Genomic DNA, 13,332 nt, shown 5'->3' with positions numbered 1-13,332 from the left:
CGCCCGAATGAAGTTAACGTTGACTGCAAACCAGTAAAGTTTTCCCTCCAACAATTTCTGTAGCAGAAAGGTTATTATTCCTTATTACCTAGATTGTCATCTCTATCTGCTAAGCTGAATTGTCTCAGAGTAGCAGAATTTAGCGGTACTAGTTAAAACAACTGTGCGTTATCCCAGGTAAATCTAATGGTTTATTCATACTGGCTAAAAGATCAAATCCCATATTACTGCTAGTATTTTCGCATATGCTCAAAACTGGCTTTACTGCTTCTTACTGATCTCCTATAGTACTCTCAGAGCACAAAAAAACCTTTTTTTTTTTTTTTCTTTTTGATTCTGGATAAAATCCAAATTGCTGGAAACATTGTGTGGAGATCTCCAGTGAGTGGTTTCAGAAAGATTTACAGTATGAGTTATGCTTAGGAAAAAGCTTGACCATGAACTCACGAATTGTTAGGATTCCCAAAGATCACCAGAACTAATTTGGGGAAAAGAAATTGCAAGCCACAATTATAGGGTCTTATCGTTCAACACAGCCATCTGTTGTTTTTAAAGATGTTAAACCTCATATACATAGGGTATGAGATAGAACTTAAATATATAAGGCATAACTCACTGTCAGAAAGACTTTGTAAAGAGGAGTGGGAAAATACAAAAAAAATTAATACTTTCTATTCTTTTCCTCTCTCAACGTATTTTCATTTGTCCATTTGCAGCACAGTGATCTCTAAAGTAGTGATATCATCTTTAATTTGTTAAGAGGAGCATTCTCTAAGTGCAACCAGAAGTAACATGATTGTGTAACTCTTTTCCTATTACCTTCTCTTACCTGGCATCTCCGTTCTAATTCCATTCCTTGGTATCATTGTGTCTTCTTCACAAATTCTGAGACAACTTTCCTTTCCTTTCTCCTTTTATCACCTTGTGCTTTGCTGACTTTTCCTTCAGAATCCCACAATTCTGAACTATACTATTATTCTTTCCACCTGCTCCTATCTTTCCTCTAACTATTATTATTACCCAAAATAACCAACATCTGTTACTTTTCACCCATTTTTTGGAAATCAAGTTTCCTGAAACGCGATGGAAACATTTCTACTTGTGTCCATGGGAAAAATTTACCCTGCAACGTCAGAGATATCAAATCTATTTGATTCACAGTCTGACATCCTTGTCCAGTCTTTGGCCTAGTCTCACTATCCATTCCTACATATCAGTTTGCTCCAAAATAAGGCAAGCAATCCACTCAGAATAGCACTCAACTTTCAAACAGAAAACACACCAACTGTCCTCCCAGTATATTCTCTAGCTCTATGGAGACTCGTGAGGCTTCCTCCAGCAGCATGAAAGGCTCCTCTCCATGCACTGAATGGGTTAAAGCACTTACGCCCCATCAGATCAGCAGTTCTTGCAATGCTAACACTCCAATACTGGTTTCCTTTCTGCCACTGCTGATTCCACTAGCAAGGGCAGGATTTTGTCCTCAACTATTCACAAGTAATTAATGCATTATTGAACAGGAATAAATAGATAGCAATTAAATAACAAGTATTAATGACTTATTTATTAACATATTAATAGTTGGCCTGAGAGTAATAAATGCAAATTACTGTAAAGTGGTACCAAAAATTGTGTCGATAATAGGCCCTGAAGTAATCTTGTGTGTTCAAGATAATTACAAATATATTTTCCTTTCAAAAAACTACTGCCGGGTAATTTTTTATGGTTTGCTATAATATCATTTTAGAATTAGAAAATGAACCCTAGTCTCATTAAAATAATTTTGCAGTGCATCAGGCTTTACTTGAAGTGTAAGTTTCACATTATCTTTTTGCCTATAGAGCTTGCATTTTTTCAGAAAGCTACTCTATGTGCAAGGTTTTTGAGTCCATGCTTGGTATACCAATGGTGTTGTTTCAGCTTAGTGCTTGTCTAACTTTTCTTGGCTGTAGTATTACTATGCAAAAAGTCCTACTGCAAGAAGGGGTGGTACCTTGAGGTCTAAATCCCATAAAAATTGATAACAGCAATTTTTTCCCTTCATACTCCTGCTAGTTCAGAGGCTTTAAACATGACCAAAATGGTGCATTGGTCATCTTACGTCTAACAACTAATCCAGTTATGGCAGAACCATCCTTGGTCAGAACCTGTTTCACTAGAGACACTTTCTTTTTTTCTTTTTCTTATTCTTTCATTATCTTCCTCTTACCTGGCTGGGTAAAAGAAACCCCTCACTTTATACCTTCACTTAGTTTACTTTGGGAAAGTGATTGCTTGATGAGAACAAGATATTGTCACTTTAGGAACACTTACCAACAAGAAAAAAACTATACTGAAATCCTGACCTCCCACTGATCAATGGTGGGTCAATGGATTGCTGTTTATTCTTGATCCTGTTATCCCCAGATTTGGGATTTGTCACACAGTCAATATATACCCACCTCCATAAAGCTCTGTAAATGGTCACATCCATCTCTCCATCTGTAACAGGCTGAAGGGTGGGAGCTCATGCTTCCCCCCCCTTCTAGAAGGTTCACAGGACACTTTCTGCAAATGCTTCTGCCTGAATTTGTAGGTGGCATTTTTATTTCTTTGCAGCCTGCCTCATGAAATACATTGTAAATGACTTCTTCCAAAATAATCAAGAGTGTTTCTGTGCTGTGCCGGGCTCTGGTGGCTCTCTCCCCACAGTGCATTCCAGACTGCTGCGTAAATGTGATTGTGGCCATGTAATCTGTGTACCTGGAAATATAATTCGTTTTGTTGCTAATGAAGGTCCTACGGCACAAATTTATTAAGGTATACTTTTCCATGGGATAATAATTGGGTCGATAATATTAAACTCATAGGCTCATTATTTAATTGCAAGGGCAGATTATGAATACAGCTTCTAAAATGTATTTTAATGAAAAACACTACATCCTGACCTAATCATATCAACCTTATGCTATCTAATTAAGGATGCAAAAAATCATTAGAGTTGCAAAATATTAGTTCCAGCTCCATCAGGCTGCTAGCTGCCCCTTCATGAATATATATATATTTTTACTCTATGATAAATAGTTAATGAGGTAAAAATGACAAAATTTGCATGTAGGCAAATTAGTTTAATAGAGTGATGTCTTCCTGGTCTACAGAAAGTGACCTTTTTCCTATCAAAAGAATGACTAAAAATACTTTGAAATGATGGCATGGATGTCATTCCCCAAATGACAAATCGCTTCTCTGAACAATATAAAAATTATAAAATGCAATAACCTTAAATTCTCATCATACTGTAAATGTGTCCTCTGCTGCTGCATTTATCAATTTAATAAAAGGAAATTAAGCATATTATAAAATACCCATTTATGGGGCAATTTTTAATCCAGGGAATAAAAATGAGAAGCACGTGGTTAATAGCAAGAAAATACTGCAAAGACACAGGCCTATTTTTTTCCAGAAGGTTTGACTGACTATTTACATGAATGACCTCCATTTAAAGCATATTTTTTATATGGAGTGATATAAGATACGCTCATGCTTCTCTGTATAAAAATTGCTCACAGTTAATTTGGTATCTTATTTAAAAATTAACACATTAATAATGCACGCAATAAGGTCTAGTGATGTGTCTTCCATACTGATTACTTTGTACAACTAGTCATACATAAAGAAAGGGACAAGACAAATACCTTATGCAAATTCATGGCAGGAAAAAAGGGTCCGTCAGTATCCACAATGCCAAGGAACATGAAAGACCTGAAAATACAGTTCTTGGTCTTGCAGGGAGATGCTGCATGTGGATAACTTATTTCAGGAGCGGAACATGTTTTTACTAGAAACCTAGATTTGCCAAAGAAGAAATGAAATTTGGTCCAATGGTCCTCTTTTCCATCACAATAATATAAGCAAAAGCTTAGAACGGAAGGGGAAGATTTCACATTTCTGGAGAACGTTGTTTTGTTGTTTTTTTTTCCAAAACATTCATGCAGATAGCTCAGGAGTTTGGGGCAGAATTCTCCACTCACAAGTTTTACCTATTGCAAGGCAGATTCTGTGCCCAGCAAGGGAAATGGGAGAATCCTACTGCTGTGAAAGACACAGACTTCTGCACTCATTCCTCATTACTCCTTTCTGCTCATATTGTCTGCAATAGTACATCCCATAGAGAACAGGAATGTTTGACACTATCACAGCTTGGCCTTTAGCTAGGGCTGATATAAAGGAAAGGCATGAAACTAGTGCAGATGTAGGCAGAATAAGAGTCAAAAATGTGGGCTATTAAGGCAGAGATCAAAGCGGGCATCATCCTACTTTGTTGAAATAAGATAGGCATTGTTCTCTATGCCACACAGAAGTGTCCTCTTTCCGCCCTGACTGCACCCTTCTGGCTACTGGATCTGACTGAGTCTGGGTCCATGTTTTAAAGGATCTCAGAGCAAGGTCAGGTCCCTTTCAAAACAGCAAAACTAGATGCTTAGTTTACGTCCATAGCCATGGGTCATGTTCCATAATATACTGTCATGTTAAGTATGATACCATGCTATATTTTTGCAGTGGACACTCCAGATATCTGTCAGTCATGGGTGGACTAATTGTGTATAGAGAAGCAATATTTATTTCCATTCTCTTCCATTTGTTTTTTACCCCCATCCTTTCCTACTAGTCTTTTTTTTTTTTTTTTTTTTGTCACTTAGATCTTTAAGAACTACTACAAGAAACGATCTGCTGGTAATATCATTAGAAATGTACTCAGTACCTAAAACAGAAAAGCAGTTGTTTGCAGTTGCCTTATCCACCACCTTTTCCATATGGTATTGGTTGTTCTGGCATGTAAAATGAGATCCACCGTATATTTTTTGTTTGACCTTACTTAACATGTAACAAAGGTAGTAGTAACCAATCATTAATGGCTTTGTTTTGACTTTCTGCAAAAAGTTTCTAAGTGGGAAAAAAAAAGACACAAAAAGCCTATTTTCTTGCTGTTATAAAGCAAATAAGTACTATCTGTATAAAAAGTGGGAACGTCTGAGGCAAATGGCTCTGGGAATGCTTTTCCTCCCCCATGTTAAAAGGCAGCTTGGTGCTCTGCAATTCAGGAAAAGCAAAGCTTACTGAGTATCTGCTTTTTCATTCAATTGGCACGTTCACCTTTTTATTTTTCCTTGCAGGGTCCAAACTGTCATCAAGAAAAAAAGTGGAAAATAATTACAACTGCACCAGATGTTTATGGCAGTGACAACTGAGGCTATATATTTATATAAACTGCTGATCTTTCAGAGGTAGCTATAGAGACTTGAAAAACCTGCAGACCCTAATGTGAAATCACTTGTTCCAGTGGGCTAGAAAAGAAAACAAACAACTCAGACATGCTTAAGAGGGATAATTTCCTTCCTAACTAGAATCTGTTCATTTTTACATTGAAGTAGAAGAGTTGCTGAGCAAAGCATTGTGTTCAAAGGCAGTCATAGATGTATTAATCCATTTGATGAGCACTTTAATTATTGTTCAAGAGCTGTTTTTTGAGACAGTTCTATGGTAATAGTGACTCTGCAAAGGTGGCTGAAGAGCAAGGAAGAATATATCCCTTGCAGATTACTGACCATATAGCTTCGGGTGTTTTCAATTCTCTGCAAGCCATTATGACTAGAAGCTTCATTTGTGGATGGGAACCCCAACACCAGACACTTCGCAAACACAGGTATAAATATATTTCCTGCACATAACAGCTTGAAGTCTGGATATGGGCTTAAAGACTAGCATCCTAACAGAAAAGAAATCAGAATTGTTTGATAACCAAAGTAGTTCAGACCAACTTCAGACCTTTCCTAACTCTCAGTGCACTCTGAGTTCCAACTCAGTCCACACTTCTGGATAGTTCCGGAAGGAAAGGGCTGGGGAGGACGTTGGCTGTCACAGCTCCTAACCCACTATACTCATGTCCCCTCCTCTGGTCAGCCCCATCCATGCCCATTCAGAGAGCAGATTCAAATTGTCTATAGGACTTCCCAGTTTGCTGAGAGCTTTTCTAGGATGCTACTGACATCGGAACATGTAGCAAGTCTTTGTAACCCAATCAGAAATCTTCAGATGGCATAGATAATTTTTGCCATCAGTGATGCTGTCAAGTATCTCCCTAAAGAGATACTAAGCAGACTGTAATCCCTCAGGATGTTCAGGGAATGGACATATAACTTTCTCATAAAATTCTCTTCTTAATTTAATTAAATAAATAAAAATAAAAAAGCCCCTTAGGATCATTTTCTTATATGTTTATGTCCTTATGAGCAATATCCAGGAAATAAAAGAATTTGGACTAGTGAATCATTGACTCTTCTTAACACTCTTTGCCACTCACCATCCGTCTTTCACCGTTGACTCCTCTCCACTGCTCAGCTCTTTTCATAATGTAGCTCAGCTCCTGAATGGAAATCTCTAAGTCCAACGGAACAAAGAATGTACCTTCTTCACCATGAATGCGTCGAAATACATCCAACAGCCACCCCTCGCTATGTAGCCTATGGATAGAAATGATGCTTTTTTCTTTTTGGAAAGGACTCTTCATGCAAAAAAGCATATCTTACCCTTTTGTAGACTTCTAAATCTTCTAGTAATGAGTGAACCTTCTATCCCACAAGTTCTCCAACATATAACTCCCTCCCTCCCAACCTTCTTTACAACACTTGAGCCAAATCACATAACTGCAAGCAGCAATTTCTTTTAATTGTTACAAGATATTCACTTCCAAAGAAGGTCCTGATCTTCAGAAATGCCCAGTGTTGGTTTTTAGCTTTGGGCTGGGTATCTAGTCCCAGTGCTAACATGCAGAACCTTCAGTTAGGCATGACTGGAAGTCCTGTTGTGCCAGAGTGAAATAATTGGCAAACCACATCATATAGAAAAGGAACTACTCATCGTTTTCGAAAACCCCAAACCTGAAGCCTGTACAATCTAAACTTCTCTTGATGTAAGAGTTCATTTCATTCATTGGCTTTGTTTTTCTGTGACATTTCTGTGCTGTGGTAGGGAATTGAATAAGCGCCACACAGTAACATTCTCTACCACAAGAAAGGCTTGCTGTGTGGTATTTCTTAATGTAGGTGAAACCAAGAAATATTGTGAGGCTTTTGGAAAAGGCTGGTGTCACATTTTTAGCCTTAGATGAACTCTGAAACTTCAAAACACTGTTGTTTAATTCAAATTGAGCTTCTTTCTCATTCAACTTTTATTCCAAAACCAAAAAAAAAGATCAGAAAATGTGGAAGCTCAATCTTGGATATTGAACTGAAGTCTTTCTTTTTGTACTCTCTTCCGCACTCATACTTTGTTACAATTCAGCTATTGCTTGGTGCCAACCTTAACTGTTCCATCCTTCCCAGAGACCAGCTGGGTAGTCCTGAGAAGCACAGGGATTGCTGTGTGGCTTTGCAACCAACAAAATACCCAGATTTCTGTGGTGCTGTACAGATCTTTCATTTCTCTGCCTTTGGGAGTGAGCACAAGCACAGCTTTTTTAATCCTCTGAATTCTTCTTAACAAGATCAGAACGAAGTTGGCATTTGCAGTAGCTTTACATCGCACCTTACAGTGCACACAGTAATTGCAGAGAAGCTCACTCAATAAGCTGTTTATACAATTTCTCCCAAAACTGAGATTCTGCATGGAACAGAAATAAGGAAAGACACCAATGGACAAATTTTCCGCTTGATCTTGGAATGACCTTTAGCCCTTGCACTCTTTCTATTTGAAACACTCTTTTGTAGTTGCAGCCAGAAATTTGTTTAAGTTTCCAAGATGCCAGTACGGAATTCCCTTACCAGAAGAGGAGACAGGATGGAAGACAACCTAACTGAGATGTTGGTATCCCTGGCAATATAAAGAAATCAGTTATTAAGAAAAAAAGTTCCAAAGCATGAAATACAAATCGGTGCAAGGTAGAGAAGGATATTAAGGCATCTTAAAAAACACTATAGAATAGTTCCTTAAAAACAAACAAACAAAAAAAAAACCATGATCAGTACCATTCAAGGTGTAGTTCTACATATTCTACAGCTTCTTTAAAGAAACATTTGTCTCCTAATGTCTGGATTACGTTAGATGTTCATTTTACTACAACATTTTTGCAAATGTTGACCCATAATTTTGTACTACCCTGTGCTTAGTTGAAAAGCTAGTAATCAAGCTGGTGGGCTCTCTGGCCTACTGCTCGTCTTGAAAAATGATTTTGTATGCTGTTAATCTTTGAAATTCCAGGTCAGCAATTTCAATGACTTGCCACTTATCTTGCTAAACAAGAACAAGACCTCACCATTTATTTAAACTCACTTAATGTAACATTCTTATTTTAAATGAAGCAAAATTTAATGCAGTTAAATTACTGTCTATTTGCTGCCATAAACATTTTCTATATGAAGATTTTAAGTGCATGGTAATAAACAATATAATTAACTTTGAATTAATTAGGAATCATGAAGCCTGTCTTCCAGCTTTGTTCCTTTTGTCCAAATGTACTCAGCCTGCTCCTGTTACCTGATTTTCTCTTTTTTTTTTTTTTAGCATTACCTCTAATAAAACATTTTTTATATGTGCACATGGCTTCTATAGATACAATAGTAATAATTTATATTGCTAATGTAATAGAGTAAAGCAAAATTCAGATGCTATTTCCTAGAGATATGAAAGACCTGGTATATCATACAAGTTCTTTAATTTGTCAGAAAGAATCACCAAAAAAAAAAGGTTGAAATGGGTTTTAAGTAAGATTTAAAAAATGGATTTCTGAAAAGTTTACACAAACAAAAAACTGAAGAGAAGAATGCTTACAACAATTTGTTGCAACCTTATTTTTGCCTTTCACGTGCTTTTTTGGGGAAAAAAAGCTGTAAAAAATTAAAATCATTTTGTTGTTAACCTTGAAAAATGTAGAATTTTGCAGCTTTTAAAAAAATAAAAATTAAAAAAATAAATAAATAGCAGGATATTTAGACATAAACACTTTCCAGCAGACAATTTCAGTTGAAATAGGTCTGCATTTTCTCACAGTGCAGAAAACATTTCACCAACAAATTTCTGACTGTTTCTAATGTCTAGTGGAATTCAAATGAAGGAATTGCAACAAATGCTACTTCATTTTTTTCCATAAAGTAATTAATATATCCCTCCTTCGCAGATGTACTACAGACTCTCAAGTTATCCAAGAATAGCCAGTTATACTGAGGTATGCTGTTTTACGAAGACACAGGAAGTTGCCTATTTTGATTTGGTAGCTTCCCAGTTGTTCATCAGTGCTGCCAGGAAGCTCTCTAGCTGTGGCAGAAACAGACATTTCTCCTTCTTGCTTTGGCATTCTGGTGAGTTCACAGTTCTATCCCCTTTTTTGTACTCTACTGAACAATTCTGCTAAACGACAAATGGCTGAGTAATTCCAATCAATGGCGTCAACTCCACCACCCAATTCTTTCCTGTGCGTGGGTTTCTTCAGACACAGAAGACATCCCTCAAGATTTGTACTGGTTCACCTTACAAGAGAAGGATGCAGTGGCTGTAAGGGCAAAAAACATGTTTTCTGAGTCCAGCAACATTCTAACATTTGAATATTTTTGGGACACATGACCTGGAGATGCTGTACAACCCCACACCACCAGGGATTACTGCCTTGTTTATAATACTGTTTTCTCTTAGAAACAAAAGCCAATCTATCAATATCTAGGGAACACTCTTAAGGTTATGAATTGATGTTTTCCTTAATGATATCTGAAATTGTTTTAACGCTATCATTAGTGGATAACATGCTGCTGAAGAGCCCTAGCCAGGTCCAAGGTTCCCACTGTGCTAGGCTGTGGACAGATAAGGAAGAAAATGATAAAAAGTTGATCCAATTTCAGAAGCTCACAGTATAAATTTACTCTGCACACTCTCCAGTATTCAAAATGTTTCTTTTTGTAATAAAGCAAAGAACTTCAAAGACCTTATGCACTGTAACAGATTTTGTTATCTTCCCTTAGCTTTCGTATTTTGCTATGAATCATTTTAAAAATGCAGCATACTAAGACAACATTTTTCCCCCAGTAACATTCTCTCCCCACCCCTTTATTGGAAAACATTATGGGAAAATTGATCCAGAAGGAAAGGAACCTTTGATGATCTTGCACCTGTTCCCCAGACAATGAAGATGTTGGTAATATTCTCATAAAAACCTGCCTTACAAATGTTTTAATTTAAATTAATTTTCCTGAGTAATAAACGACAGCAGCTAAAACTTATGAAGCTATTCAAAACTATTAAGTCGATGATTAAGAAGGCATTAACATCTCAAAAACTAATTAACTAGACTACCAGTTCGTTGGAGTTGTGTACTGCTTCCAGGAAAGCACGAGCTTTGAAATACTTTGCAGATATGTAGATTGCCATTTATCTTTTTCTGCCTGCTGCAGTGGAGTTTGTGCAAAGGAGACCGAGGGATGGTTCTGTCAAATGGAAGGAGTGTGCTGAGCTTTGCTATTCTCACACCTGCCTGCATCCTACCTCTTTGTACAGATTTTTATTGGTGCTTGCTTGATAATCACTGAAATGAATGCAATACAACGTTCAGTACTTTATTAGGTAATATATTAGACAATCTTTCTCATTTGCTTCCAGTGTCCCATACCTGTCCCTACTACCTGTACAGTTAATGGCACATGCCAGACAGGTGGCAGGAAAGCCAACTGGTCAAATTTCATGATGAAGAGAAGTCTATTAATATTGCTAACAGACAAAAGTCAAGGAAAGATTATTCAGAGTAAGTCATTTCATGCACAGGGTTTAAGCCTCAGTCACATCAAGTCAAATATCCTGGGTCATCCATAGGATGTAAGAGTCTGGGGGCTGCTGTGGACTCAGAGAAAGATTTTGCACTTCATGCTGTACATAATTTCCTAAAGTTTTTCTGTTTCTTGCAAAAACCCTCCTAGGAAGTCTAATGAAAAGGTTTTCCAAAGTACCTACATGTAAAGGACACGCTCCTCAGAGCTTAAACTGGGAAAACAGACACCACTGTTGGAAACCAGTGGAAACAGACTCATAGACACTGTGAAAACTCATTATATCAGTAACATTCCCGTTTGAGAAATGGCTCCATCTTTCACTCACTGTGCCTACAGAAACTAACTCCACCTTGACTGTCTGCAATTTTAGGCTCAGGATATGTGACACTGAAACATCTTTTCTGATGTCACCTTATTTTATCTTACAGGAGAAGGAGCCTGAGCCTAAGCTTCTAAGGGAATGATGAGATAAAAAGACATACCTTAGAAAGTAAAGGTACAACACCGTTGATGAGATGATGAACAGGACTGTGTAAAGCATCACAGTGATTATTGCACCAGGAACCCCTGATTCTTCTGATCTCAGAAACACCCAGTAGAGCTTTGCAGCATCAGCAATGGGTTTCTCTGCACTGTACGCAAGCCGCTGTCATGGGAGAAAAAAGATGAACATAAGAAAATGCCAAACTTGATTAGGTTATGTACATGCAGACACAGAAGAACGTGAATTTATTTATAAGAGTTTAACTGTAATTTGTGGGACACGCATCTTAACACTTAGCATGCTATTTGTATATAAGGAGTTAATACTCATAGAATAAAAATACTAATTCAACTGAGGATAATGCGGTTTGTGTATTTTTATTATTATTTTTTATTTTTAATGACTCACAAAGAATCCTGAAGATTTTGCAGCACTCTATGCTTCAATCTACTTCCAGTAATACACAGAAAAAGGTTTTCTAAAAATCTATTTATCCCCTCTTCCTTTCAACCCCCTCCCCATATCTAATTCTTGAGTACTAACTACTGTATTGACATATTATTGCCCTCTGCTGGATCAATTTAGAAGAATTCAACTATATATCACAGGTCTTCTACTACTCAGAGCTGAAATAAATTCTTCCATTCACATATTTCTTCTTTTTGAAAAGTGACACAGTGACAGCTGTATTCATTGTAAACAACGTTAACACATTTTGCAAGGACATGTGAAACTGCACCACCAAAAATTCCAGTATTTGTCTTTCAGAGAGGGAGTTGGTGACCTTTGGGATTCGGGAACCAGCATATTCTGGAGCAACCTGCCTGGACAAATCCTTAGAGTCAAAACTTCCTCCCTGTTGTTGGCCACCCTCGTGGTGACATGCATAGTAAAAGAGCAACATTTACAAGTCCTGTGATGAGCTATACATGGAATGAGATTCTTGACTGTACTTTTGTTCTCTCTCCACCCTTTGCAACACTGCCAGGTTTCTGCAATGGAAATTACAGGTCCCAGGAGACCAGAAATAGCATATAAAAAGTAGTCACTAATTTAGATCTGTCAGTATTTTTTTTATTTTTATTTTTTTATTTTTTTAAGTATCTCAGTTCTTTATCTCCCTGTTCTGTCCTCTCTTCTTGGAGGGAAAAAAAAAGAAAAAAAAGCTGGCTGCCTCCATCCTCTTATAAAATAGACTGTCTACCAAGGAAAACCCTCTGCTGAGCAGTCATGTTCTGATATGCCTCCAGAGAGGCAAAGTCTGAGAGGCAAATAAATTTCTTTCTTATTCAAGCTGTTCTTTCTGACAAGGCAAAAACAGTGTGCAGAAGTGCATCTCTTTGTCCATATTTTTCTAATAATGAAATCGTGACAATTTTTTTGTGGTCTTCAAAGGTACAATCCGAGAAAGGTGCCTTCGTTTTAAATTCTCTAAGTAGCATTCATTGATAGCGTTCATCAACATCTCTCTTAGGTACTTGCCACACCACACAGCGATGGTCGTGTGAGCACTTCATGGTCTGTCATGTTTTTTTAGGATGACACACATCTCTACGGGTGTGAAGAGGCGTTATTCTGAATTTTACAAGCAGTGCAAAGTGACCGATCCCAGGAAAAAATCTAACAGAACTGGACCTTGAACTGAATTCATCACAATCATGGACAAGTTTCTTACGCCTGGAATGATCTGCCTGCAAAGCAAACCTGGAATCACACATTCGACACGATATCTTGAATTATGAGCTGAAATCCCCAAACATCTAATTCCTATCTAGTCTCTCCTTAAAAATAAAAAAAGTAGTAAATGCAGAAACTTCTGTCCCCAAGGGTCTCCGTCATCTTTCATAAGTATTAAATCAATTTAGAATAGTAAAATACACTGTAGCACTAAAATTACTCATATTACCACAGCACAACATTTTTAAAAAACTTGCTCTAAAATAGATTGGCAAGTAAATCTGAAATAGCTGCTGAAAGAATGCCAAGATTAAAAAAAAACATACGAATGCATGACCAAAAACACATGTAAGAGACATAGTTTCATTTTGGAAGGGATACACA

At 37.2% G+C, this 13,332-nt stretch overlaps 1 protein-coding gene and 1 long non-coding RNA gene across 2 annotated transcripts in view; one reads left to right on the top strand and one right to left on the bottom strand.

Moving 5' to 3' along the window:
- Window positions 1-13,332, bottom strand: part of OFCC1 (orofacial cleft 1 candidate 1) — a 178,537-nt gene that overhangs the window by 38,786 nt on the left and 126,419 nt on the right. Inside the window, exons 19-20 of the mRNA XM_015275986.4 lie at window positions 11,270-11,433; window positions 6,341-6,500 (exon numbers count right to left, since the gene is read on the bottom strand). Coding sequence (XP_015131472.3) covers window positions 6,341-6,500; window positions 11,270-11,433 — 324 coding nt within the window. The remainder of the gene's footprint in view (window positions 1-6,340; window positions 6,501-11,269; window positions 11,434-13,332) is intronic.
- Window positions 3,617-11,626, top strand: LOC121109796. Its single transcript, XR_005857542.1, has 3 exons — window positions 3,617-5,683; window positions 9,152-9,332; window positions 11,216-11,626. It is a non-coding gene; the product is annotated as an uncharacterized LOC121109796 (long non-coding RNA).

This window comes from Gallus gallus, chromosome 2 (genome assembly GCF_016699485.2).
Source record: "Gallus gallus isolate bGalGal1 chromosome 2, bGalGal1.mat.broiler.GRCg7b, whole genome shotgun sequence".
NCBI lineage: Eukaryota > Metazoa > Chordata > Aves > Galliformes > Phasianidae > Gallus > Gallus gallus.
Note: the sequence above shows the minus strand (reverse complement) of the source record. Positions and strands in the feature narration are given on the sequence as shown.